Source organism: Cygnus atratus, chromosome 9 (genome assembly GCF_013377495.2).
Source record: "Cygnus atratus isolate AKBS03 ecotype Queensland, Australia chromosome 9, CAtr_DNAZoo_HiC_assembly, whole genome shotgun sequence".
Taxonomy (NCBI): domain Eukaryota; kingdom Metazoa; phylum Chordata; class Aves; order Anseriformes; family Anatidae; genus Cygnus; species Cygnus atratus.
This window is the reverse complement of record NC_066370.1, coordinates 4,487,854-4,513,987: the sequence shown is the minus strand read 5'-3', so window position 1 is coordinate 4,513,987 and position 26,134 is coordinate 4,487,854. Positions and strand designations below refer to the sequence as shown.

The 26,134-nt window shown below is 41.0% G+C and overlaps 1 protein-coding gene across 1 annotated transcript in view; it reads right to left on the bottom strand.

Moving 5' to 3' along the window:
• The window catches only part of CUL3 (cullin 3), a 56,080-nt gene extending 31,103 nt beyond the window's left edge, over positions 1 to 24,977 (bottom strand). Inside the window, exons 1-3 of the mRNA XM_035545011.1 lie at positions 24,801 to 24,977; positions 8,617 to 8,814; positions 88 to 201 (exon numbers count right to left, since the gene is read on the bottom strand). Of these exons, the coding sequence (XP_035400904.1) occupies positions 88 to 201; positions 8,617 to 8,814; positions 24,801 to 24,866 (378 nt within the window). The 5' untranslated portion in view covers positions 24,867 to 24,977. The remainder of the gene's footprint in view (positions 1 to 87; positions 202 to 8,616; positions 8,815 to 24,800) is intronic.
• Positions 24,978 to 26,134: the final 1,157 nt, after the last annotated feature.

Sequence of the window (26,134 nt, the reverse complement as noted above, 5' to 3'; positions counted from 1 at the left end):
TACTTTTATCCCTCCACCTCAATTGTTTACAGTTGTAAAAAAACAAGTAAGCATCACATTAAACATGTAAAAAAGCAGAACACCCACCATATACATCAGAATGTCTCTAATCATCACCATTGCTGTTTGATGATCATTCCATGCTTGGTTTAGTGTCTGTAAGAAGTTGTTATTCAAGGAGTTTAACACATCTTCTCGCACCTGAAGTGAAAAAGAATATATTGTCATAAAACCAAGTCAGTTTCCCCTTCATCATTTAAATCTTAACAAGCTCTGCTTCAGAAAACAATAATTCTTCTCTTCTGTGAACTCTGAATATCACAAACACGTTCGTATTTTTCCTGGGTGCTGGCCAGCCCTGCATATACCCTTGTATATAACTTCAGGAGAAAAATAAGGCTTTATATAAGTAAGAAAAAAAACAGTGTGAAAACAAGAGCAACAAAATAAACATGGATATTAAATTTCAAAGGAATATCTGAAATTTCAAATGTTAGAAATATTTTTATATAACTTCTTAAAGGTTTAATTTCCTATGCTCTACTGTTTCAATTAACGTTAACTTTACTATCACAAGTCATTTCAGAATATTGGGAAGTACCAGTAGATGTTGTAAGCAGAAACAAGCACAGGTAGAAAATCAGACATGGTGACGGTTAGAAAAACAAGCCAAGAGAGCAGCAAATAGTTGCAGCAAATAGCAGTTCTGAAAGGAGACATTCACTCAGTAAAGACCAGACTCTCGTATTAATAGTCCGAAATTGCTAACAAGACTTCAGGGAACAAGAAAAAAATCATCACCATTTTTACTAATGCATTGTCTAGTTGATTTGTTCATCCCATCAACTTCAGGCTTTGCTACTTTCTGGTATTACTACTCCCTACTAATCAAAAAGAATATCTGGTTTTGTATTTTGATTTTCATGCAGCAGTCATGTACTAGCAGTGCTCAAGCTTTCAACTCCTGTAAAAGATAAACCTGATGTAAAAATACATATATATACATACTCCAGATTTAACAAAATGTGTGAATTGAATTTTGAAATAGCATAAAGAATACATCCAGCCCTCTGGCATTACCCCCAAATCATGTGAATCCATCCTCTGCTTTACGATAACCCCCAAAAGACACATACAGTCCAGGCACGTAAATGAATGGCCAATAAACCTCCAGGAGTTAGAGTACGTTCCACTCCCAGCCAGCAGAAAATACTCATTTTTTTCCTCCTTTATAATGAACCTGTCATGGAAAAAAACTAACAACCAACAGATATCTGTTAGGAAGAAAACGCAAAAGCAAACAAAAACCAAATAATCAAGCAAAAACAACCTGGTACCTTTTAAAGATCAAAAAGTTTGTTTGCTAGAAGTCAGCTTTAACTAAACATCAACCTGTACACATCCTCCACGCAGGATAAAACAAATCTAGTTTTACTTGTAATAATGACATAAAATCAAAGTTTTAAAACAAATTTGGAGAAACCTTTTCTCAACCTTACCTCCAAAAGAGGAAAGTCAACAGGCTAAATAGGTAATAAAGAACAATAGAAGTAGCCTACGGAACTCTAGGCATGCATGCAAAGATGAGGGACATCCTTTTAGAAGGACCCTCATCTGTGGTAAGTGCAAATGGGGTATAGCTTCAAGTTCTTACAGCCCACTAAAGCCCTATCCACACAGCTGGATTTTTGTGTAGCTCTATGCAAGCCATCGTGGTAAGAGAGGGGACTGAAAAGAATGCTCAAATTTGTACTTAACATGTAAATGGTTCAATAAATAAAGGTTTATAGAACTGCTAAACGCTTTTAGAGACTGCTGCCTTCCAAACAGACAGTTTGAAGGCTGTTGATTGTGTCAGACCACGTTCTAAACATTAGCAAAATTGGGAACACTTGTTTTCTTTACTGGAGAGCAACATTTTCTTTGCTCCTCTCATTTCAAAATACAACTAATTTACTAGAAAAATAGACCAAAGGCTACTGTTTTCTGCATACTGGAAGAACTTCATTGCAAATACATCTCAACAGTTTGGGACAATCTGCCGGTGCATCTGTGATGCCATCGCTCCCCCCGCCTGTACGTGCCGACCTGTCACCATGGCTGGGGCTGCTGCCCATGCAGCTCTCCAACCGCGACCACTTGCTGCGACAGGAAGAGCCCAGAACCAACACTCAACCGCTGCCAGCAGCTTACTGCAGTGCTGGGGAGGATCTCCTTCCAAATCATCCTGCAGTACAACCTCCCCCCCATCTGTGCTTCACGTCACATTACGTGCCCTATACCTTACAAGAGAGACATGCTCAGGGGCCAAGAAGCAACAGTCCTGGTCCAAGTTGATAGTTAAGACTCCAAGAAGGCTCTGGCCAGCTCCTGATCCACCAACCCACATCCCAGAGTCCTTGCACACACACAAACACCCACACACCCGAGAGACATCATTGTGTCATTTAAGCTTTATTAAGTTACTAGGCAAACACAGTATACCAAAAAATAAAATCAGTCTGGCATGCAACTATATATACACTCCAACAACTTAGACAGGCAAACCAAAAACACAGCATGGCATTTCATCCAGACACTACGGTCTCTTCTCAATAAGCTGCAAAAGCTCATCCCAGTAATATTCACCCTGTTTTAACAGTAACTGAAACTAGGTTTGATTGCAAGTTGTTCAAGGTTTTCTGAAATCTTCCAATTCTTGCTCTGCAGACATTCCTCTGCAAGACCTCTCCTTGCTTTTCGAAAACACAAGACGCAGGTATAATTCACAGTCAGTGCTGCCTAGCTGGCTCATTCTTTCTGGTAGTGACTGTCATTTACCCTTCAGTCTCCCAAACGTATGTGCTGCTGTCATCCCATCTACGTGGCTTTTAGCTAAAATAGAAACGTGCTTTAAAAACTTCATCAGCCTTGTAAAGAGTAAGCCAAATCTCCAAGAAAAAGAAAAAGAAGCATGACATCTCTGCTTTCACTTCCTTAATCAATATGAAGAAACCTTGAAAAGCAATTCTTTTGTGGATCAGCCACAGCAGTAAAACTTAACAAAGGAAAACGAAAAGCACAATTCATTTACAAGTATAGAGAATCGGAGTAGGGATCAGTTTTACTCAAGTGTATGAAAGACCATCATAGGACGCTTCAAAGATCTCTACAACATAGAGCTACTGTGCCTTTATAATTACACACATCCATCACAATAATCCTACTAGATTAGCCAGTGCCAAATCACGTGTCAGCTGGTAAACAAACAGGGTGCTCACCTCCAGGTAGCGATGACGACTTGCTTCCAAGCAGACATGAAAGCTCTCGGATCCGCACCACCTTACCTTCGCCCCATGCACTGTGCCATGCAGCTTTCTGAAAACATGCTTTAAGTCCAGCGATGGGGCTGTATGGCACAAAGCTACCCTCAGAGTCTCTCTGGAAAACTTCCCAATGACACTCTCCTCAGTTTATTTTAAGCTGCAGACAGGTTTGGAAAAAAGTTCTTGTAGTTGCTACGAAAGACACCCCAATTGTTGTTTACATCAGCTGTCCAGTTACCACGTGTTGAATACATTCCTTGTACAGGTCATGAATGCAACCCTATTACAGGAAGAATACTATAAAGCACAACACACCACAGCCAAGCAAGAGCCTGGAATAAAACTGCTTCGGTGAATAAATGACTTTCAGTGTAAAAAAAAAACCTGGACATCGACACTTTTCTATACAGAAGGAAGCCCTTCAGAGACAGCTGCTGCTCTTCTAAAGCCTTAAGAAAATTTCAGTCTGGAAAGTTTCATCAGCAGAATGTTAGGTTCAATTAACTCAGCTTGTAGTGAGTTCTGTAACCATCTCTGCAGTCACGCAGTAAACTGGCAGGCATATCCAGCATGAATAGGACTGCCAAGGTACAGTCTCAAAGTAAATTAGCAGCTTCATAATCTATGTAAGGTCTTATATTTGCAATTAGGAAATCTTGCTTACGACTCTAGGCTCAATTATATTTTATAATGGACATGGCTCCTAGGAAATACAGCACACGCACATACAAAATCTCTTAAGAATAGTTTGCTGGCATAAGCTTTCAATACTTTTAAGTAACTCTCTATTAAGTGTACACAAAGCAGGCTCGGGGCCTAGCATTCTCTGTCTTACAGCGTCTTGATGCAGCAGCGTGACGAGTCCAAGGATGTGATCTGCAGTACTCTAAGGACAGGCTCACACAGACGGAGCCCTCTGCAGGGAGCAGCAGTATAGGAAGGCATTTTCTAACCTAAGACCTCAAGGTCCAAGAACTTTTATTACAGAATTTCATCTTGTACAGAAGTCCAAACAGTGCAACAGTCCCAAAATCAAAAGACAGTATTCTAAAATATTCAAGTTTCAGCTAAGTTAGCAGGTTGATTGTGATGTTACCAGAAATGTTTGTTCAACCACGCAGCTACCAACCTTTAGATAAAAGAAAAAAAAACACAAAACACTGAAAACCATTGATTACTCTGAACTTCACTCGCTTTGTGTCTGTTCCATCTCACCCTTTTGCCCTCCATATAATTGAAGACTCACACAAGAACATCCTAAAATATTAAGGACAGAAAGATAAGGGTAGACAATACTTCATATCTTGTCAGCCAAGTGTACAGCAGACCCTAAAGCTCACTAATTCATCTCCTACACAACTCCTCATGCATAATTCCCCACGTAAATCAAAGACACTGTGGAAATCATCTCTTGAATTCCCTTGGAGGAGATACCCGTCTTCTCCCTGCAGCACCACGACAGCAAATGTTAAAGCTTGCCAAGGATCGCAGAGAGCCCCAGAGCAGACACGCTGCCTTTCATCCAAACCTGCCCCAGCACTCCCTAACGTTCCCCCTGCATCCAGCAACGACCCCACAAGGACTGGCTCTGTGCTCCTTACCAAAGGGCTTTCTTGGATGCCTTTCGTTACTACTGCTGTGAGATAACATGCACTGCCATTGATAAACTCCATCAGCTGTATCAGCAGACTATGCTGTAAAGCACTCTGGCATGCCAATGACAGGCAGCAAGGGAAGTGTTTGATAAGATTTCCCGTATCCCAAGAATCTCTTCCTTTTCAGTAAGGCTCTAATATCTCCCCGACCCAGCGTGTTTCAGCCCATTTAAGTGTAGAACAGTCCTTGGTGTTTCTGAATCTTTGATGTGCAGAATACTCTGGCAGCATTATCACCTACCAAAAAAAAATACTCTATTGGGCTTGGCCAACAAATCAATCAATCAATCCCTCTGCCTCACACACAATTTATAGAATTGTTTTGAGTCTGGATTTCAGACTGAAATGCTCATCGAAATGAAGGGAATTTTAAAAACATTATCCTGCAAACTTCAGGATTTTCTATTCTAGTAAGTGATGTTAAAGAGCCGCAAACTAAGCTTTGTTGGCATTTTGTTGTTGCTTTTTCAAATACTTTTACAACATTTATGTGTTGAAGGAACAGACAAGGATCAAGACGTGAAGTGTCCACATCGAGCTACAGCAACGCCAAACGACAAGAAAAGGAACAATCAGTGAAACCTCAGATGCACAAGAATTAAATGCACCCTGTTTCATGCTTGAATTAAGGTAAAAGGTTTCAGTGCATTTTATTCATTTTTTAACTTGATTTTAGATGTACTATAATAATAATGTCAATATACAAGCAAAGACAAGTTTTATAATGTTTTTATTCTGTGGTAAATACTCAGTTGCTGAAGACAGCTAACTCCTCCCAATTACGTGGAGTAAGCTCCTTGGCTTCCTACGTCCTTCACCAAGCACGGTGATCCTAACTACAGGCTGCTGGGGTCTGCAAGTTCAAAACCAAGCACCCTTCACAGGAACCTGCCTATGTGCTTTTATCTTGTATGCTTGTACTGTGTTTGCACCTATCACTTTATTTACAATTCAACAGGCTGTAAAGACAGCACATGGCATTATGCTTTCTTGCTTAGACATTAAATATTATTCTTTGGAGTTTCTTTCTAATAAAAATAATGGGCAAGTACAACTTTCATCTAGCAATTACACAAGCATAGAGGATAAATAGAGCTCTTAACAATACCTCACCATAAATAAACTTTTGCTTTCCAAGCTTGGCAACTATTTTTTAAAAACATCTGAATACAATGCCTCTGCTTAGTCTCTGCATCTACTCTTCATTAACCCGCATAACTGGAATACTACAGGAATGCAATTTTTTTGCAGGAAGATAACCAGAAGACATGAACAAAAAGTAGCAATTCTGTTTGAAGGTTTCATTGCAATTCAAAATTTGCATTTTGTTCCTTATAAACACTGCCTGCCTGTTCTTTACTACAACCTAACCATTTCTGAAAATTTTCATTTTGATGAAGTTAAACAGTTTTCATGAACAACATTTCAGCTGGCAAAATTCCCCTCTTCTATACTCTAGCACTTTTGATTCTCTGAATATAACTTTACAGAGATTTGTGGCTAAAACCTTTATTGTTAACTAGCTACTTAACATCTAACAGAGAAATGCTCTTGGAAAGAGCCACTGAAAACACACGATTCCTCTAAAATTTCTGTTGCATGAAGTGTGAGGTTAAACAAAAGCATTGTTTTATCTATTTTATAACAAGTACTAACAATAATGAGATGCCATTTCAGAACTGATTCTATTCTTAACAAACAATGAACTATTTTCCCATACTTCCAGCTATTACTATGTAAACATAACATCCTCAAGCAAAGTCCACCAAAAGGGACAAGGCTTTGAATCCCCACTATTTTTATTTTTATTTTTTTAAGTTTTATCCCAGGATTATTTAACTTATAGGAAGGCACTATCAGACATCTGAATAATATAGCTATTTTAACCTTAGGGCATTTAGCTACTAAAACTCAGTATTTATTCCTTCTATTTAAAACAAAACTTTTGCTCATCTGTTTTTCTGTTACCCATGCACACAGATAATTGATTAATCATGTTAAAGATCAGAGTACTATAGCACAGGAAAAAAAAATTAAAGCAACAGAAAAATTAGGATTAAGCATTAGAAAGGCGTTTCTCTATACTAGTATCTGTACAAGCCTCTCAGGCAGTGCAGTGATAGCACAAACTCACAGGACCTCCTGCTCTTTTGTGACTTTGCCAGTTAATGCTTCAGAATAGTGTTTTTGCATATGGATAATTTAAATAGAATAGTTAGAAATAAAGACAAGCAGCTTTCCTCAAATTAAACCAGGATAAACTCAAACCTAAGAAAAAAAGTTTAGTGTCCTAATTATTATCAAATGTAGATGATAAAAACACAGGCATATACACAAACAAGGCACAGAAAGCCTCAGGAACGTAGGTATTATGAAAACAGAAGTGTTCGAGACTCTCAAATGCGCTACAATTAGAGTCATAAAATATTTAGCCATTTCACACAGGATGTTTCCTCTCATGCAAATGGTTAAAAAAAACAACACACACCAACACAAAGTCGGTTTTAGACTATGCTTATCAGAACCATACCTTTGAAAACTAAGATTTTAGAAAAAAACTGATTTTCACCTGTGCCACAGCAACAGCACTTCCATGCATAGTGACAGCAGCATCTCCAGGTAACAGACACAAAAAGCTTCCTGAGCATTATCCGTTATTTAGGTGTAAACCTCCCATCCACCCTCTGCACTCCTGCCACAAGTAAACATCCAAGATACACAATGTCAGATGACTTTCCTAATTAAAAGTTGTAATAAGAGGACAAAAATCTGACACTCCATCTGAACCCACAGACAGTATATGGGATCAAAGTGGCCGTGCATTTCTTTCCAAAGATAGGAAGTCTGAATGTTACCACAAGAAGTACAGCATCTTCCCTAGACTTCAGATCCTATTACCTCTAAATATTATCCGGATTCATAAAAAGTGAGCTTCAACTTGGTTTCAGTAACACACTTAACCATCAACCCTAAATTCTTCCCACCAAAGCTAGAGAGATGGTTCCGTGGTTTAACACAAGATGTGAAGAGCCCTTTTCTGAGATGATACACATCTTCAGAAACAGAAAATTTCTGTGTGTCGTTTTGACTGAATTACATGGCTTTGATAAGGTTGAAACAATAGAATGCAGACTGCTCAGGACTTTTGTTGCTGCTGAGCTGTGTTTTTGCATATTGCCCACTGCCTCTCGAAACTGTGTAATCCTAGCACAACTCTCTCATTAACTTGTGAATTAGTTCATTTGCCCGTAACAAACAGGTTGTTGCACAGGTATTTATTTTGCTTCACAGATGAAAAACAAACCAAACTGAGCTCTGAGAAAGTCACAAGATGCCTTCAAAATGCTTTTTCAGAAAAAGACAACAACAAAACGGCATGGCTGCATCGCAGCAGTGATGCTTTAGCTCGAGTTGTTTCCTGTCTTCCACTTTCAAAAACTTCCTACGGTGTGCCCTCCATCTGTAACTTGTAACAAAAACTATCTGGAACACGAAGTAAATTAAGCAGCAGGAAGTTAGCTCTAAACCACCATTTTTTAGCGTATCAATTGAACAGTTTCAACGAAATGTTACACAGTAACATTAGATTATAGTCACTTAAATAACTGAACAGAATGGTTCCATATAAGGGACTTCAGATCATAAAAATGACATACCTTGTTTATGAGATGCTCAGTGACCACTTCCCTCAGTCCAGTGTAGAGTTTTTCTCCGTGTTTATGCAACACCATTGTATAGGCATTCCTATATAGCTCCTCAAAACTGAGACCACTATTATTCTTACGCTGGATCTCTTGGATGGCATTTTTTAGGAGATCCCAAATGCTGTTTACATACTTCTCATCCATAGTCATCTGTAACAATAAAACAGGACATCATTGTTTAGAATCAAGATAAAGTTACCTTCAGAAGTTATAGCTCTAGAAGCAGCATCTGCTTCTGCCACATTTTGTTGATTCCAACATTGTTTTTTTTATCAAAACAGTACAGATGAAACTGGTAGGTTTTTCAAGAAATAGTTATGAAAACTATCACTTGTAAAGGCTTAATGTTTTCTCCTCTACACCCGCAAATCCACAGAACCCAACTCCAGATTCCATGCAGGTATTTGTGGCTGTGAGTCTTCCCTACTCTTCCTCCACAGCATAATAATGAAAATTAATTTTCCTCCCATACTAACATGCTGGTCAGCACCTCACCAGTCATACTAAAACACTGATCTGCTTAACCTGACTCCAAATCAATTTGTACCATAAAAGATGATAATGTCTGACACAGAGCTAGCAATCTCATTTAGCCATCTGCTTGAGCTAACTAGGTATTCTTTATTTACCGCAACGTACAAAAGGCCAAATAATTATGTGCCCAAGATTCAAATGCTTACAGATGTTGTTACTAAATCCCTTAAATCTCCAAAATTAACAGCTGTATTGAACAAGGTTCCCCTGCACAAGATTGAATAACTTGTTATAGGGTACGTATAAGGCTCTAACCAGAACATGCATGACCCTGATCTGTTATTCAGACTATACGTACTTCAGTAAATACACTAAATAAGAACAGTACCAGCACAGAAAAAAAATCAGTGAAAGAAAATGTTATAACAAAGTGTCAACAGAACACCAAAACAATTTTTGTCCATTGCTATCTAGTGATTCGTGTGAAACAGTTTACAATTGTGTTTCACCAATCCCAGTTATTTACTGAAACCAAGTGCTTCGAAATATGATGCTATCTGGATAAAGCAGCATCTGGGATGGCACAGGCTCAAAGAAACACAGCAACAAAGTTGCTGATGGTATTGCATAAAGTTTGATCTACTCAAGCTCCATCACCCAACTGAAAGAAAATCCACTTTAATTAAAGCAAATTTAAAATGTGATTTTTAAAGATACTTCTGGTTTACTTTATATGAGAAGGACTTGATCTAGCCTTTTACACCTAAAGAAAAAGGCTGAGGAAGAAATAAAAATACTTCTCCCAGAATTACTGTAGAGAAAGAAAATACCCTTGATTCTAGCAATACCATAAAAGCACCCTTGAAAATAAATAAGTAAAAAATAATGGTATGACAGCATAAAGGAAAACCATAACCCACCCTGGTATATCTCCCTTCTCCCTCCCCATCCACCCAAAAACCACAAAGTAAGGAGAGGAAGGACACTGAAGACTAGATTGCATTTGTAGTCAAACACAATGATAAACAGAACAAAGCGAAACAAACACCGTCTCCCATCCCCCTAGTCTTCAGGAATTTTGGTTAAAAACCAAAGGTTTTCATTCCAAAAATACCCCCATCATTCACCACTTTGTCACTGTCCTGATAACAGAGTCACTAACCTACTGATACGTACACATCCAAAACTTGACAGATATATCAATGTCTGTCTAAAAAAACAAAAACAGATCACACACACATTGAGAAATTCTTAGCTCCCTATCTTCCAGAAGCAATAGCACAGAAATTGAACGTCCCCTCCCCTCCACACACACACCTTGCTCATTCTCCTACCTGTAATATCGAAAGGTCAGTTATTTTCCTCTTAATTTGCATCTGCTACATTGGTGCCTCTTCAGGGAAATGATTTTCTAAAGTCTTCCTGAACAAGCCATTTTACAAGTACTGATAATGAAGTCAACTATTTAGGCAGCAATTGCAGACAGCGATCCAAGTAAAAGCCTTTCAGCTTTTCTTTCACAAAAATGCCATTCTGTTTTCAAACAAAGCAGACTCTCAAAGCAACACCTACCTATGCCATCTTCTCCCCTTGCTAATCAAAAATCTCTCAGCCAACATGACTTTTTTTTGTCTCTCTCTACTGCAATTTAATTGCTTACCACATTTAAACAAATATATGATCTATATAAGTCAGGCAAATCTCCAGCCACTAGTTTGGGAAGGTATTATATAGCATTGCTGGTTGTTGGTCAGTCAGGAAACATTTCTGTACGTTAGAGATAAGCATTACATCTAATAATTCAGATCTGTTCAGGAAAAGAAAAAATGGGATAGTTCTTCTACTTTTAATTCAAATGCTATCAAAAATGAAGGAATAGTTGCAATATTTGCTCCAAATTCACTGAAGTTAAGTGCAACATAGAACTTTCTGCCACTTAAACCACACACCAATCTACTTGGGAAGCACAAGAAAGATTCATAAAAGGTAATTTCAAGGAGTTTACTTCTCCATGGGATAAATATACAGGTATATTTTAAATGATAGCATAAACTTATTACCATTTAAGATCAAACATAAAGGACTCTGCTGCTCAGTGCACCTTCCTATTCTGCTACTATTTAGATTGCTATCTGTGATGTTCGGGGGGAAACAGGTTTGCTGAAGCTCTAAGCTATCAGGTTAGAAGAGCCCCGTCTTCCAAAAAAGATCAAACTTCACCAGCTTGTTTGCATCAGTGCTTTCCAGCAAATCAGAGATGGTAAACACTTTAAATAACTCTGCCTTATCAGACAGTAGAGTTTTTGAAAAAAAAGTTATTTCCTCCCCACTAGTGAAAGTGGTTTAACTTTGAACTGCCACTGTATCACCTTCAAAGTTGTGTAGGAACTGCAATGACTAGATCTACTCTTGGATTACGAGCTTGAGGTTCACCTTTTTCATACTCTTTCCTTATGTTAGGCTTGCACACAGATTAAAAAAAAAACACAAAACAAAGCAAAAAAAAACAAGCAATAAATAAAATTAGTTCATGGTGCCACTAAACCACTTTTTCACCTCTTGGAATTTTGTACCAAAGCATCTCTAAAAACTCTGTTAGAGAATTATAATCCCAATCACCCTGTAGAGATCATCCAGTATAGATTTACACAACTCTCCAGATCCCACTAACAGCAAAGCTTTTGTGTGATCCTCTTCCACAAACCTGAATACAGTATCAAAACCCAAATGTTCTTGCAAGCTCATTCCCAGATTTCTTCTAACGGCCATATATTAGAAAAGTGAACTGCATGGCTGCAATCCAGTTGTCACACTCGTGCCTTCTATTCTAGCAGATTTTAGCAAAAGCTGAATTTCTGTTTCTGCTGGTGCTTCTCGGAAAAAAAAAAAGGCGGTTCAAAAAAAAAAGCATTAAAAGCAAAATCCCAATAATTTCAATAGTGCTTACACCCAGCACCCAGTTTCATAAAAAGATAGTTAGAAACCAACGTCCAAAGAGAGGAAATGTATTAATGTACTCCAGTTTATCTGAACATTACCTTTCTTGGGGAACGGGCAAGAGATCAAGTCCATCATTGGCAGGAGAGATGTCTGTTCGTAACAAGCCACTAGTTGGAAAACTTCCACAAACTGCGGCTCTAATGCTAGTGATTCAAAGATACAGCTTGAACACAAACATCTGAACTCAAAGCAAAGCAGAAGTACATCTTGAGGAAGTTAGACTGCACTTTCATGTATACTGATATTGTAGTCATTTCACAGAAAAAAGCCTGCAAAGGACTCAAAAGGTCCTTTATTCCACAGTACTGCCACAATGCAGAATCAGATGTATGTGCTGCCTTTAACAATAGTTTGTCTATCCTATCAAAACCTCCAAGCCTGAATCAGCAATCACTTATTCCACGAGGCTCCCACAAACATCTGATGCCAAACAGGCCACTGTTAAATTCTCATAAGTTTTAAAAGTCTGTAAAAAGACCTGCATCAGATTTTTCCTTTTTAAAGGTTGCAAACATCGCTACTCAATTTTTCTACTGTAGTTTCCAGCAGGGCGTTTGCCACAATTCTACATGCTACCAAGGGAACCGGATCAATCCAGAAATGAAGAAGAGTTGCTTTGCAATAATCAAGTTTTCAGAAACTCAACCAACACCTGCCTCATTCCTTCCCATGACATCCTTTAGGTCTAATACCTCAGAGCAAGCACAGATTGAAATTACAGAATGCGAGTGTTTACGCTGCCTACGTTGAAGGAAGTGAGTGGATACTGGCAATTAAAGCTAGTTAGCAGCTCTGTTAGTAAACATTTGCACCTAGTGATTGCAGCCTGTTAGACTCCCTTACTTGCCAGCTGTCAGCAGACAAAATGAGCAGGGGCTGACTGCTGCCATCACGAACTGCCACCACAGGGGCCTTGACCCACAGTCCATGAGGTGAGGGACACTGTGAAAACTATATTGTCACTTCAAGACAGGGAAGTCATCAAGATGGCACTAAATAGCCTGTTACACAAGAGTTTAGCATCCTCTGCCTGAAACCTTCATTCTGGATGAAGCTTGGCCGAGGTTAACCAGAAAGCGGCAAGAGCAGCACATTCCCTGCCTCCAAACTTAATCGCTACTTGAATTTTTATAAGCCCTTCTAATATTAATTTAAAAGGCAAGAACTTATGATGACAGAGATATGCAGCCTAGAGTTTGCTCCAAGAATCCTCTGAACATGGCATATTAGTTCCCTATCTTCTTCAGCTACAGAACAGATAAAAAGGTACTCCCATTAATGACAGATGGACAAGAATATTCACCCTCCTCTGGATTTTGAAATCTTTATCTCTGTGTAGTGATCGGCATGCCTGGAAGAGGATACACTGGCTACACTTCATGTCCAGAAAACATCAGTATGTCAAGAATTCAACAACTCCATTACCCACACTCTGAAATAAAAACAACTGATCTCAGACAAACAATATCACCAGGCACAGAAGTCCTTAATAGTGTGTTATCTGAACAGGTCGAGACACACAGAAAAACACAAGTGGAAGCTAAGAGAAGGGATAGAAAGAAGAAAGTAAGGAGCATCCTGACCTACTGGATCCTGATCTGGGTCATGAGCCCACTTTGGCCATTTGCTGAAAGAGTCACAGGAAAGTCATCACAACATGCCACAAAAAGCAGCCCAAATAATTAGCCTTCTGCTCCCAAGTGACCTATAACAACAGTTGGAGATGATAATCCAACATCATCTATGTCTCCCGAGAGTGTCAGGAAACGCCTACTACACTATTACACTCCTTCAGAGGGCGTTTGTTTGTGGGCTGGTGGGAGGGAAGTTGTACTTGGAGTTTGCTTATGGCCAGTTACCATTTCCAGCACTCAATATTGACACCATTTTTAATATCTGAGTCTTGTTCTTCACTCACCCTTTGGCATTCCAGCCTTACACTTGTTATGGAGGGCGACCTTTACACCAGGCTTCTCCAGATTCATTCCGGCAAGGAATACTCGCGGACTGCACCGCAATGCACTCCTGGCTCAAGATGAGCGGAGTAGCCCCATAACGACTGAGGAAAATCAACTCTCACCTGACACCCAGCCACGCCAAAGGGCTCAAGCCTCTGCAAACTAGACAGGACTCCATGAAAACACACAGGCAGTACAAACGTAGGAATTGCAATATCCACCTGTCCTTCCCAGCTCTACCAGACTTTGCTCAAAAGTAAGCAGAATGCACAACTGAGACAAAAAAATAATCCTCTGTCAATTAGAACACCCAAGAGCTGCAGTACAGTAGGCAAAACCCCCGTCCTCCTCCCGTTCACTGAAATGAGTTCTGCAGCAATGAAAAGCCACTCTGCCAGCATGGAGCGGAAGAGATAAGTAGATTAAAAAGCGATTATTTCTCAAAAGATGGAGTTGCACCTCCCGCTCGGTGATTGATAGGGTTGGTCTACCTCCAAGGCATTGTCTGCGAGCACTGCTGGGCTCATCACAAACAAGTGCTGTTTTGGGGTGGGGGCTTGAAAAGGAAGAGGCTGGGTTTGGTTGCTTGGTTTCAATAAATTCTACAGCAAATTGTAAGTCTTCAAGAACTTCCTTTTCTAATAAGGCCAAAGCCCCAGAAAAAAAAAAAAAAAAAAAGATTTGCTCTTCCCCTCAAAAAGTAATATTTGACTGCATTATTAGCAGACCTGACACAGGAGCTTCACCACACAGCAGCCATTTGACAGTCTCTGTGAAAAGTTTAAAACAAGTCCTTAAACAGAAAATGTCATACTACAGCACTGCTTTCAACATGGTTAGGAAACCCAACATACTTAAAGACAGATCAGAGACTGGTTTTTCTTCCATATTTTAGGAACAGATTCAGAAAAATGAGACTAAACCTGACCTGCCAACATACTTCAATTATTACTATTATTTTTTATATATATACATAACTTCTTTCAGTTTCTCCAAATGCACCTCCAACTTTAATCTCGCAGATCTATGGAACAGTGTCCTGGAAGAAAGGGGAAGAATGAGAAAACTCCTCCCAGGCACCTGTTTCATGTGAACTGTGCCTATGGACTATGTAAATCTGAGCAGCCACCAGTTACTGAATAAACACAAGGCAAAACGTAATCTGAAACCTTTTGTTTCGTTGCTTTAAAAAATGCAAAAACAATCAAGATAATCTGGAGAAGCAGACAGCTCTAAACATAAACTGAAACAGAATCAGCACTGGTTCTGTGAGCACAGACATCTTTCCATTTACAGACCTTTGTGCACCTTCCCTACACTAACCCCCCACAGTATTTGTAACTACTAACACGTAACTGTGAGAACGTATCGGATACAAAAAGGCTAAGGGCAACCTTCCCCCAAACTGCTTCACAGCGTATATGACAAGCGTGAAAGGCTAAATATTTGGTCAGCTCTCGAAAGATTGCTCAAGATCAAAGCATTACCTTTAGATAGCTATAAATAGCAGAAGCATCTGTTTCATTCAGACCAAGTCTCATGTTGTGTATTCACTCATTTCTGACACCACTGAGACTCTGATTCACTGATCCTTTCATTTTTTCCATTAGAGACACAGACTCTTGTACAGCAAGTTTAAGTCCATGGGTAAGACTCCTCTAGCTTTTTTCTCTCCTGCAGGTCCATCAGGGCTAGTCCACAAACTATGCTATACTCTCTTGAAACCAATTTAGGATTTTAATTTGCAATTTATGATGCTCAACTTAAGAAATGCACCTTCAAATAGTCACTCATTAATACAGATAAAGGCAGAATGTCACCCATCTGTATGGGTCAACAAAAAAAAGAGAGACAGCTGACCAGCCTCACTTGACTAGTAAATTAAATAAATCAGTAAAGTTAGTAAATACTGTATCTATGATTGCTTACATAAAGCTTCATCTTGCCTTTTACACACTCATCTATCTTACTATTTATTTTCCACATGACCCAAATACCTTGAAACGCACATCTACTTTAGTCAGCAAGGTCTGAAGGATCTTATCCTCCAGCAAGGATGGATGCACCAGGGGCGGGGATCAATTCCTCTTCAATATTTCAAAGATACTACTAATTATACCAGTGACTTTATCCTAAAATTAAATGCTTTACCAAAGAGAATAGCAGCATGTTATTTAATTCAGGTGCAAGTTTTTGCCCACCTGCCACCGAAATATGAAACTTGCTTAGAAAAAGTATTAAAAAATAATAAGTAACTGTTTTTGTTCAAGCATCTAGAAAAACTGAATTGGTAAGAAACTAAAAATAGCAAGTTCCAGTTCAAAAGATAGTTGTCATTGCTACAGAATGGAAGTGCTCATACAGCCAAAAGAGCAACATTGCCCGTATTATTAACCATGGTCCTTTTAAAAACATTCAATGACATTTCTACGGTGCTCATTACTACGATGTCTGAAAATGGAGAATTATGAAATACCTATAATGAAACTACTTATTTCCTAAGAACACTTCAACCTAAACAACAGTGAGGAAGAACTGCCTATACTTCTGAAACTTCTCTTGCTAATTTGGGAAGTATTAGCCAAAGTCTAGATCTTAGTTTACACTTCAAAAAGTCTGATCTTTCATGTTTAACTTTGCAAGGTAACACAAGAATTTTTAGACAGGAAATAACTTCTTGGTTTATTTCAGTAGTCCTCCTACTTCCGACTCTGATTTCGTACTGATTGTACAAAAAATATAGCAGGTCAGGACTGCTTAACACTCCCCCCAATCAATTCTAAATGAAACAGAGTAATAAATACAAAAAATTGACACCAAAGCTGTTTTCACCTCTCCTGCCCGAAAGGATAAAAATGGGTATCAGTATTCTGAAGAATACTGAGAAGTTCAGAATCCTCTTGACTCACTTCAGAAGTAGTGATCCTAAGACAAGTTTCCTTAAATTAAAGTTATGGAAAAAATATGAAAGGTTTGTGTAACAGAAGAAAACATGTTGCTGAAAGAAATACAATGGGTTTAAGGTTTCTAACCTATGCCAAGTTGGTGTTAAAATATTTGAACCTATTTAGGACAGCAGAAATGGAATGAAAAGCTGGATTTCAGGGAGCAAACCGTCCACCTCCTCTGTCCGCAGAATGCCAGATATTTAGAGGGTACTTGGGAGACAAAGCTAGCTCTGCACAGCACTGTCCATAGCTGTCACACAGGCTCTTGAAGAAGGTGAAATGACAGTGAAACAGAGGCACAAGATTTTGCAAATTTACTGGGCCTTTCACCGTTTACAAGCAAGGCCCAGAAGTGAATGAAATCATTTAGTCATTCAAGTCATTTAACATTTCACTCCGCAATAAAATCGTTAGAACAGCCCAGGTCATACTTTTCAAACTCTTGAGGACTACGTGAACGTGAGCTAACCGCCACAAAGCAAGCCCGACTGCAAATTTTCACAAAGCAGCTTACGTGCTGACGGGCTGCGCGCAGGCCCTCACGCTGCAGGAGAGGGAAGGTGCCTCATTCCTCTTCCACTGCAACGACTTCCAACGTACTACAGACCTTAGAGCTGAAAGGCAACTCCGTCTGTAACCCAACAACAAAAAATGCTGGAGCTCCAAAATGTCGGCAGGATTTAGGTCCCTGACTCCCTCTGTCTCCTTTTAGGGCCCGGGCGCAGGTTTGCCCGTTCGGGCCGAGGAGCGCCAGGCGTTGCCTTCCAACCGCCCTAACGGCCCGGGGCTGCCCGCCCTCACACCACCACCACTCCCATGCCTCTGCCAGCAGACTTTGCAAATCTCTTAGGCTAACAGCTTGTATAATATTAAAACTATAATGCCTTTAAAGCACGGCAGAGATGTCGTGTGTCCGACTCCCAGCTGAAGGCCGCCGGGGGGAGAAGAGGCCCGCAGCTTGTGTGGAAGCACCGGGCCTGCTCCTCCTCAGGGCGCCATTTCCCTGAGTGAAAAACCCAGTAGTGCCTCGGCTTCCCAGCCTCCGTGGCCTGAATTCGGAAGGTTTCCTGGAACACAAATGGCCCATTCCTTGCTCACTTCACTTCAATGCAAGTCCCACAAGAACTAGTTTGTTGGTTTTTTTTCCTCGCCCCCTCAATTAACCTACAAGTAATTCAGTATTTTACAATTGTTCAAAAATCAGCACAACTTAAAGAGGAAATCTATGAAACATGCTGCAGTGTATAGAGATTGCAGCCACATTCCCCAAAGCCATTTCATAGCAAGAAACAAAATAATCTACTTGGGGAAGAAGGGAGGGGTGGACTTTAAAGGTTTCGGGAGCTTGCTGACAACTTCTATTCCCAATGATTACAGCATTAATAATCCAAAACTTTTATATGAGATAAAATCTTATGGTAGACAGAGGACAACAATAGAATATTTTTTTTCAGTTTACTTGAGGGAGGGAAATGAAGAAGATACATTTAATAAATCACTTATAAATACACACATAATCAATACCACTGCATGCTGACAGAAAACTTTCCTTGTGGGTTTTGTTCAGGTTTGGATTTTTCTTCTTTTTTGGGGCACTATTTAGTGTATACACCATGATCGAAATCAGCAGTGCCTAGAAGAGCGAAACTAACACTGAAAGAAGTGCAACAGAAAAACAAATCCAGAACTACACATGGGAATATACCCACGTATATAGCAATGTGAAAAAACAGGTCCACTCAGACAGTACCAATACTTTAAAAATAAAGGCAGTGTAAAAATAAGACAAGCCTTAATTTCAATATAGATTATTCATACAGAAAATACAAGAAACAGCCCACATTTATGCTACATGTAGTATAAGAACTGGATATAATGTTTTTTTATGAGATAAGCTACAGTACAACTTCATACCATATTTGTAATTTAAAAATACAAATGAAGACAAATATAACTTATTAGTATTAAAACAAAAATTGGTATTTCCACAGACTTCATCCACAACTATAAACAAATAAAGCAAGTTATCTGTGTGCATTTTACATACAATTAGGTCTTATTTAATGTACAAGATGGTTTCAGCCCTTTAAACACTAATTTTCTGCGTAACTGATTGAAGAATCCAGTCAACCCCTCAGCAAGCACCATCCAAATGTAAATATTTATTACAATTTTGTCCTCCTTGCTGTACTCAAGTACTAAACGTAGGCTTTTTTCCTTGCCTGAAGTCTGTGTGTTAGAAGTGTCTGTACTGGAGTTCTTTTGTTAAATCACCTAACAGTGGTTACTTCTGCTGATATGCCAGACTTTGCACTTCTACAAAAGAATCATTAGTGATTTAAAAGATTCTGCTGACTTTAACTGAATTTCAGAAAAATAAAATAATCATGTAACAAAAAAATATGTTCAGGCATGCTACAATTTTATATTCCAATGCTTTCCTGTTCCTTGTTTCCTCACAAAAAGCGATTTAGAATGAGAAATAGAAGCTCCCTGCTTCTCAAGAGTTGGTTTTCTGCGTATACAGCTACTAGAAACCAAAGACAACATCCGGCCATCATAAGCACAAGACCAAGAACCTGTGTTGGAGCATCACAGGATTACTGTGTTTTGTGAATGAACTCATTTGAATTATCTTAAGAAAATCTGTCCCAATCTATCACAAAATGCTTTCACCACACACAGAGAGATTCAAACACCATAGATCAGTCACAGTGATGAAAATGTAAAAGCTCCTGCACTAGGACTACCTGTCCTACAGATCAAAGCCAAAGGCTTGAGAACACACATTTGAAACTCTGAGAAATGGTGTCGTGTTAGGCATGCACACACCTGTGTGAAACAGAAAATAGAAGCATTTTCAAAAATTATAACAATAATAATTTTCTGAGGAAAAAAATCTTCTAGCTTTGTTATGTACTATTATCGTAACCTTTCATGTAGAATACCAGAAAACATTGATCAGTCTTATAGCAGCTCTCAAAGCCCTCTTACCTATGGCTATCTAGCAGGGTAAAAATGGTAATTCCTGTTTAATAACACGCTGCTATACAAAACGACCATGGGAGGGTGAGGTGGTGGAGAAACCTACCAAGCCACTCAAAAAGCACCGATTGAATCAGCCAGTATAAAATCTTAACAGATTTTAACAGAATGCCAGTGCATTCTGGTTTATACTTTGCTTGATTTTTTCATGTGAATTTCAAACGCAGGCAAGATGCAAAAACAGCAGTTGTCTTTTCATTGCCACTCAGGGACACTTACTCAAACCTCAGACCATGTGGACTGACGACTGCTCAGAACTTAAGACCTGACAAGGAAAGTTCAGAAGCTACCAAGAGAAAAACAAGAAAACTTGAGACTGAGCCCCAAGTATCGACAGAACTAAGAATTTCTACTGAGATTAGGTTAGACCACAACTAAAAGAAAATACTTTGTGTTAGATAAAACAAAACCAAGAACCCACAACAATTCAAAGGCTACCTTGGAATTAGTGTTAGCATCTCCTCAAAATACTACAAGTAACACATAGCATTTAATTCAAAAAAAAAAATCTGTGGAAACTAGAAGACTTTCATAAGATTAAATGTCCAATAAACAGCAAATATTTCTGTAATTGTAGTTTATAGCAAAACAATACCTGTTTTGTTTGAATAAGAAACAGTGTTTTAATCTTCTGGTCTGCTTTACTTCTAAGTTTTAAACCTACTAAAATTTTGGTTGCAAACATTAACTTATTACTGCTGTATGCGCTATATGGATTAAGAGCCAAGATGCTCTTGCAAATACTTATTCGAGAACCTAAAGCAAGTGAGATTCACAAAGCCAACCACAGAAAACCATCAAGTTCACTGGGCGGTCCGCTGTGAATTGCAGCACTCAGTGGAGTTACATTATTTTAATCAGAGCTGAAAAAGCCTGCAGTAAACCATCCTCCAATTCTGTCCTTATCCTGTCCTCCATGTCTGCCCATTCGCACTCAGCAATACAGCAGATATGTTCTGAAGGTTAAGCCAAAGCAGAAACACAAATAAATATTGCTTGTATAATCTGAACGTATAGAGATTTAACTGCAGCTCAACATGTTTTCTAGGCTCTATCTGCTATAAGATGCTCAAGCAAGATAAAAAATTTACATCAACTTCTTGAATTGATAGATCTACACATTGCAGGTTGGCAGCATAAATTTAACAGACCTCGTATCGACTTGCATCATAAATTCTCCAAGATTCAAAACAAACCACAGAAGTCAGCACTCCCTGAAGGGGGGACAGGGACCTTTTGCCTATACAAAGCCTTGAACAAGTGGCTGTTAGATCTGAAGGGAAAGGAGCAACACCAATGAAGATGTGAGCCATAGTACTTCGTATGTAAGAGTTGAAGCCACTGACTTCTTCCTCAAAAAGAGTTCTGAAATCTCAGAAGTAACATCAATTGATAAACTGGGTTGAAAGTGGCCTTTTTGCATAAGACTGGATGAAACGAGAATTTTCTTGGGCACAAGTATTTCAAATAAAATGAATCAGTGAAGCTTATATATACACACTTGAAAGACTCATTCTATCTCAAATGCATGCGTAGGATCTGTCTAAATGCTTTCCAGAATTCATAATGTAACCATATAATAGTGATTCACCAGAATAGATAGTTCTGAGAACTGGCAAAATACTATTTTGCAGCCTTGCTCTAGAGAGTGAAGACAGCTCTGCAGGAAATGAAAATGATTAAAAGCACTGAGGAAAAAAACACACATTATGAAGATCAAACCCAATAACCTACATCAGGCCGTGCTGGTTTTCAGAAAGATCTATCCCACCAGTTTTATGGTGACCACTAACATATCAATTTACAGAGTTAAAAAGAAAATAAAGTTCATTCATTCTAGCTCAATGTTACTTTAATAAAATTTGAAAACTAATTCCCAAATGCTTCCTGAATTCTCATATACTGTTTATTCTTGTAGGAATAAACAAGTATGTGCCCTTTTTTTTTTTTTTTTTTTTTAAACTTACTAAAACTCTTCCATCAAAACCCATTTAAGGCTATTATTTTCACTAACTAACAACAAAACTTGCAGGAAACCTAATTTATTATACACTCTAGATCACAGTTGTAGACATCTCTCCAAGAGCTTCAAGTGCACAACTGTCACTCTTTGGTACCACTTTTCACAGGTCAAGTAAATCATGTCAACATTAGATTTGCTGCAAGATTGTTTTGAGAACTCTTAAAGTATTCCTTTAGCCAGCACTAGCGGGTTCACTGAGAGTTAAGCAGTGCGAGACCACCTGAGACCCGAGAGTACTTTAAGCTGGGGAGGGTGTGGAAGACAACCCCCAGCATGTCTCCACAACAGGGAGCCACGAATACATGTTTTGTAGCAGTATCAAATCTGTATTTTTTGCACATACACACACTACCTTTTAGCAAAAAGGCTACTGTACTCCAAATAACACAAAAAAATCTTACAAACTATATTAACTTACATCGCTGACAATTCCGTGACATTTCATAAACTATGCCACGTAAAAGGGACGGAACGCGTGCGGATGGAGTTACCATAATATTGCTGGGCTCCAGGAACCTTACCCGTCCAATCTGGCTACTTCTACTTTAATACAATAGTCAGTAGCTACCTCCGTGCGAGAATCCAGCTAGAACAGGTAGACCTACTGTGGGAAGATGATCAATATGAAGCAAATTGAACAATTTGAAGCAATCCACAAAGTCACCTCTGAAAGCACTCGATTCAGTAGCGAGCAGAAGCACCAAATTTGAGATAAAAGAGCGAAGATCAGTAACTGAAGTACAGATAGTACACGTTCTAAATATAGATTCTATCCTGCACACGGATGTAACCTCATTGACACGAATAATCCCACTGCAGTCGCTGGCACTATTTGCAGAACCAAAGATACACAAACACTTAGGTCCCTGCAAAATCTCTGTTAAGATTTTTACATGAACTAAAGCTATTGCCTTCTGCAATTAGGAAAGATAAAGCCCTCCAGCTCTCTCAGCCAAGTGCATGCTTCTTCTCCATAAACGCTTCACCAACAGGATTGTCAACAGCATGTCTTAGAAGAAATCTATTGAAGGGAACACCTGAAAAACTGCTGTCAACAGACGTCATCCAACATTTGAGATCTGCAGGCCTCGATGCCTATACATACTTATTGAATTACTTTAGGGAGAAGATAATTCGGGGGAGATTTTTTTGTCTCAATTTTAGGACTTCAATCTAGACTTGTTTTAAACAGCTGAGAAAAAAGGAAAAACAATGCTAGCAAGAACAATTTCAGAAGAAAAAAATGATGACAGCGCTTGAATTTCTTTAAGAGCAGAGCTCTGTATGAGCATTCTTCACCACCAACCTGATTTCACGTGCTCATTTACACAAGTGGTGAAACAAATAAAACACAAACTCAAGTTTATTCCATTGCTAAATTGCCCTTTATTGGCTGAACCACTGCTACATATTCACAGTTGAGATAAATGAATCTGTTTATCAAATTAGAAGAATGCGATTTTTTAGCGGGTGTAGTTTGATATAAAACATACACACTGTTTTTATCATGTTTTTTTTTTTTCTATACAATTTTCCTACTACTTGTCAGTAACGCCCTGGCCACGCTGAAGTAATTCTTTATTTCTATGACATAAAATTTCCTAAAAAAAACCTGACATTCTTGGAAAAGGCTATTTTAAAAAAACTATGTAATTTAGGAATCAAAAACCTTTCATCAGCTAAAATTCACATTTCATAGTTCATTTTTTTATTTTGACCTTTACCACTAAACGCAACTGTCAATGATTAAAAGCAGAGGGAAGAGTAAGAAGAAAGTAGTAAGTCAGATTGCTGTAGCTGAACAAGCTGTTGAAAATATAGAGAATTCTCTAATTTCATCAGCGAGATCTCTGATGAAGCAAATTTATTGATATATTCCTTGCCAGTGAACTAGGATAAACAGGTATGTCCAGTTTCTTTATAAAGGCAAGGCACAGTAGCTCTGTACTACTGCCTAGTGGGATCAGACATAACATCAAAAAGTTACGCTAAACCTTACAAGCCAGTGACTCAACTAAGTATCTCCCTTTTAACATAGGCACCTATGAACACACACACATGCACGCGCTTCCTGGCGGTCCTTGGGCTGAGCGAAGGTTTTCGATTTCTCTCGCTCCTCCACGCCATTAACAGTAGCGGAGTTGTTATTCTGCTGCGAGCTTTAATTGAAGCAGCTGTCAGAGCACAGCGAGCTTTATGGCGGCATAAATTAATAATCCGGATCGTTCCCCTGTGTAAACCACGGGGACGGCTCTGCGGGACACGCGAGCTACCTGTGCCGAGGTGTTTACAGTCCCAGCCCCTGCCCAAGCGGCGACCTGCCACCCGCACCTTACAGCCCCCCGACTCCAGCCCCCTCGCGGGGCACGGCACGGGCTCCCCCGGGGCACCCCCCCCCCGGGCTCCCACTCTCCGGGGTTAGCCCGTGCCGCGGAGGCAGCCCGCTCCTCCCGCCCGGAGGCCCTTCCCCTGAAAACAAAGGAGCCGGCCGCCGGCCCCCCGCCCCGCAGAGCGGCGGGGAGCGCTCCCCTCGCCCCCCCGGCCTCCCCCCGGCCCCTCGGCTCCCGCCGGGGTGCGGGCGGCCCGCTGACAGCCCGGCCCCCCCGGGGCCTGTGCGTGTGCGTGTGTGTGCGGGGGGGGCGGCGAGGCCCGCGGAGGCCGTGCCCGCGGCCTATGCGCGGTACTCACGGGGAAGGCCCGGATCCGCATCTTGGTGTCCTTCCTGCTGCCCGTCCCCTTGCTCAGGTTCGACATCTTCGGGGCCGGCGGCGGCGGCGGCGCCTCCCCTCTCCGGAGGGGCGCCGGGAGGCGGGGGGGGGGGGAGGCCGGGTGCGGGGAGGCCGCTGGCGGCGCCCTGCGCTGCGGGGCTGCGGCGAGGCCGGGAGGGGCCGGGCCGGGCCGGGCCGGGGGGCGGCGAGGCGGCGGCGGCGGTGCAGGCCCCGCGCTCCGGTGGCGGCGCTTCCCTCAGCCTCCTCCTCCGCCGCGATGGCGGCCGAGCATCGCGCAGTGCGCAGGGCCGGGAGCCCCCCTCCTTCCCTCCCCCTCCTCCTCCTCCTCCTGCTGCTGCTGCTGCCGCCGCTGCTCTCCCTCCGCCCCTCGCTCCCTCCCCTCCGCCCCGGCAGCAGCGAGGCGCGGATCCGGATCCGGCCGCGGCGGCGGCGGCGGCGGGGCGGGGCGGGGGGGGCGGCAGGGAGGGAGGGAGGGAGGGAGGGGCGGGGGGGGGGAGCCTCGCAGTTCTCGCGAGAGCGGCGGAAGGCTCGCGAGAGCGCCGCCCAGCTGTCACCGCCGCGGCGGAGGGGACGGAGAGGGGAGGGGGGAGGAGAGGGCGGCGCTGATTGGGGGGAGCGGGGAGGGGGCGGGGCGTGGGGAGGAGGCTGGGCCTCACCCGGATCGGCCTCAGGTGGGGCCTCGGGCCCTGGGGGCGCCCCTCAGCGCCCCCGCGGAGTGCGGCGTGCCCCCCCCCCCCCCCCTTTTTTTTTTGTCTTTTTCCCGTTCTGGGACAGCCAAGACCACGTCTTCTGAAAAGTGTTGGGGTTGGCTTTTGTCGAAAAGGCCCCCAAAACAGAAGTGGGCTGGAAATCGGTGGCGAAACCCAGTTTACGTTTTGAAAACGTTACTTTGCAACAGAGTCGTCCCTGCATTACAGACCCAAAGCTCTTCCCTCGAGCTGTTTAAGGATCTGGCCTGTCTTCTCCCAACAAAGCAGACAGCTGAGAACAATGCCCGTGTGCTTTTCCTGTACCCATTACTGCGGATTGCTGTAGATTAACTTCTCTAATTACTGCCCCTGTGCTTCCTCCCGACCTGGCCTTACGCGTACAGCAGCCCACAGACATCAGCCGCTTCCCTTCTCTCCATCCGAGTTGCTCCTCACGCATATTTTTATCTCAAAGTCAGAAAAGTGCTGACTCATCCTTACTCGCCGCTCAGTTTGGCACAGTAGGCTGAAAAAAATCAAATTGCTCTCATACCTCAATTCTCATGTCAAGGAGCTTTATTTTACACCATCAGCTTAGCAATAC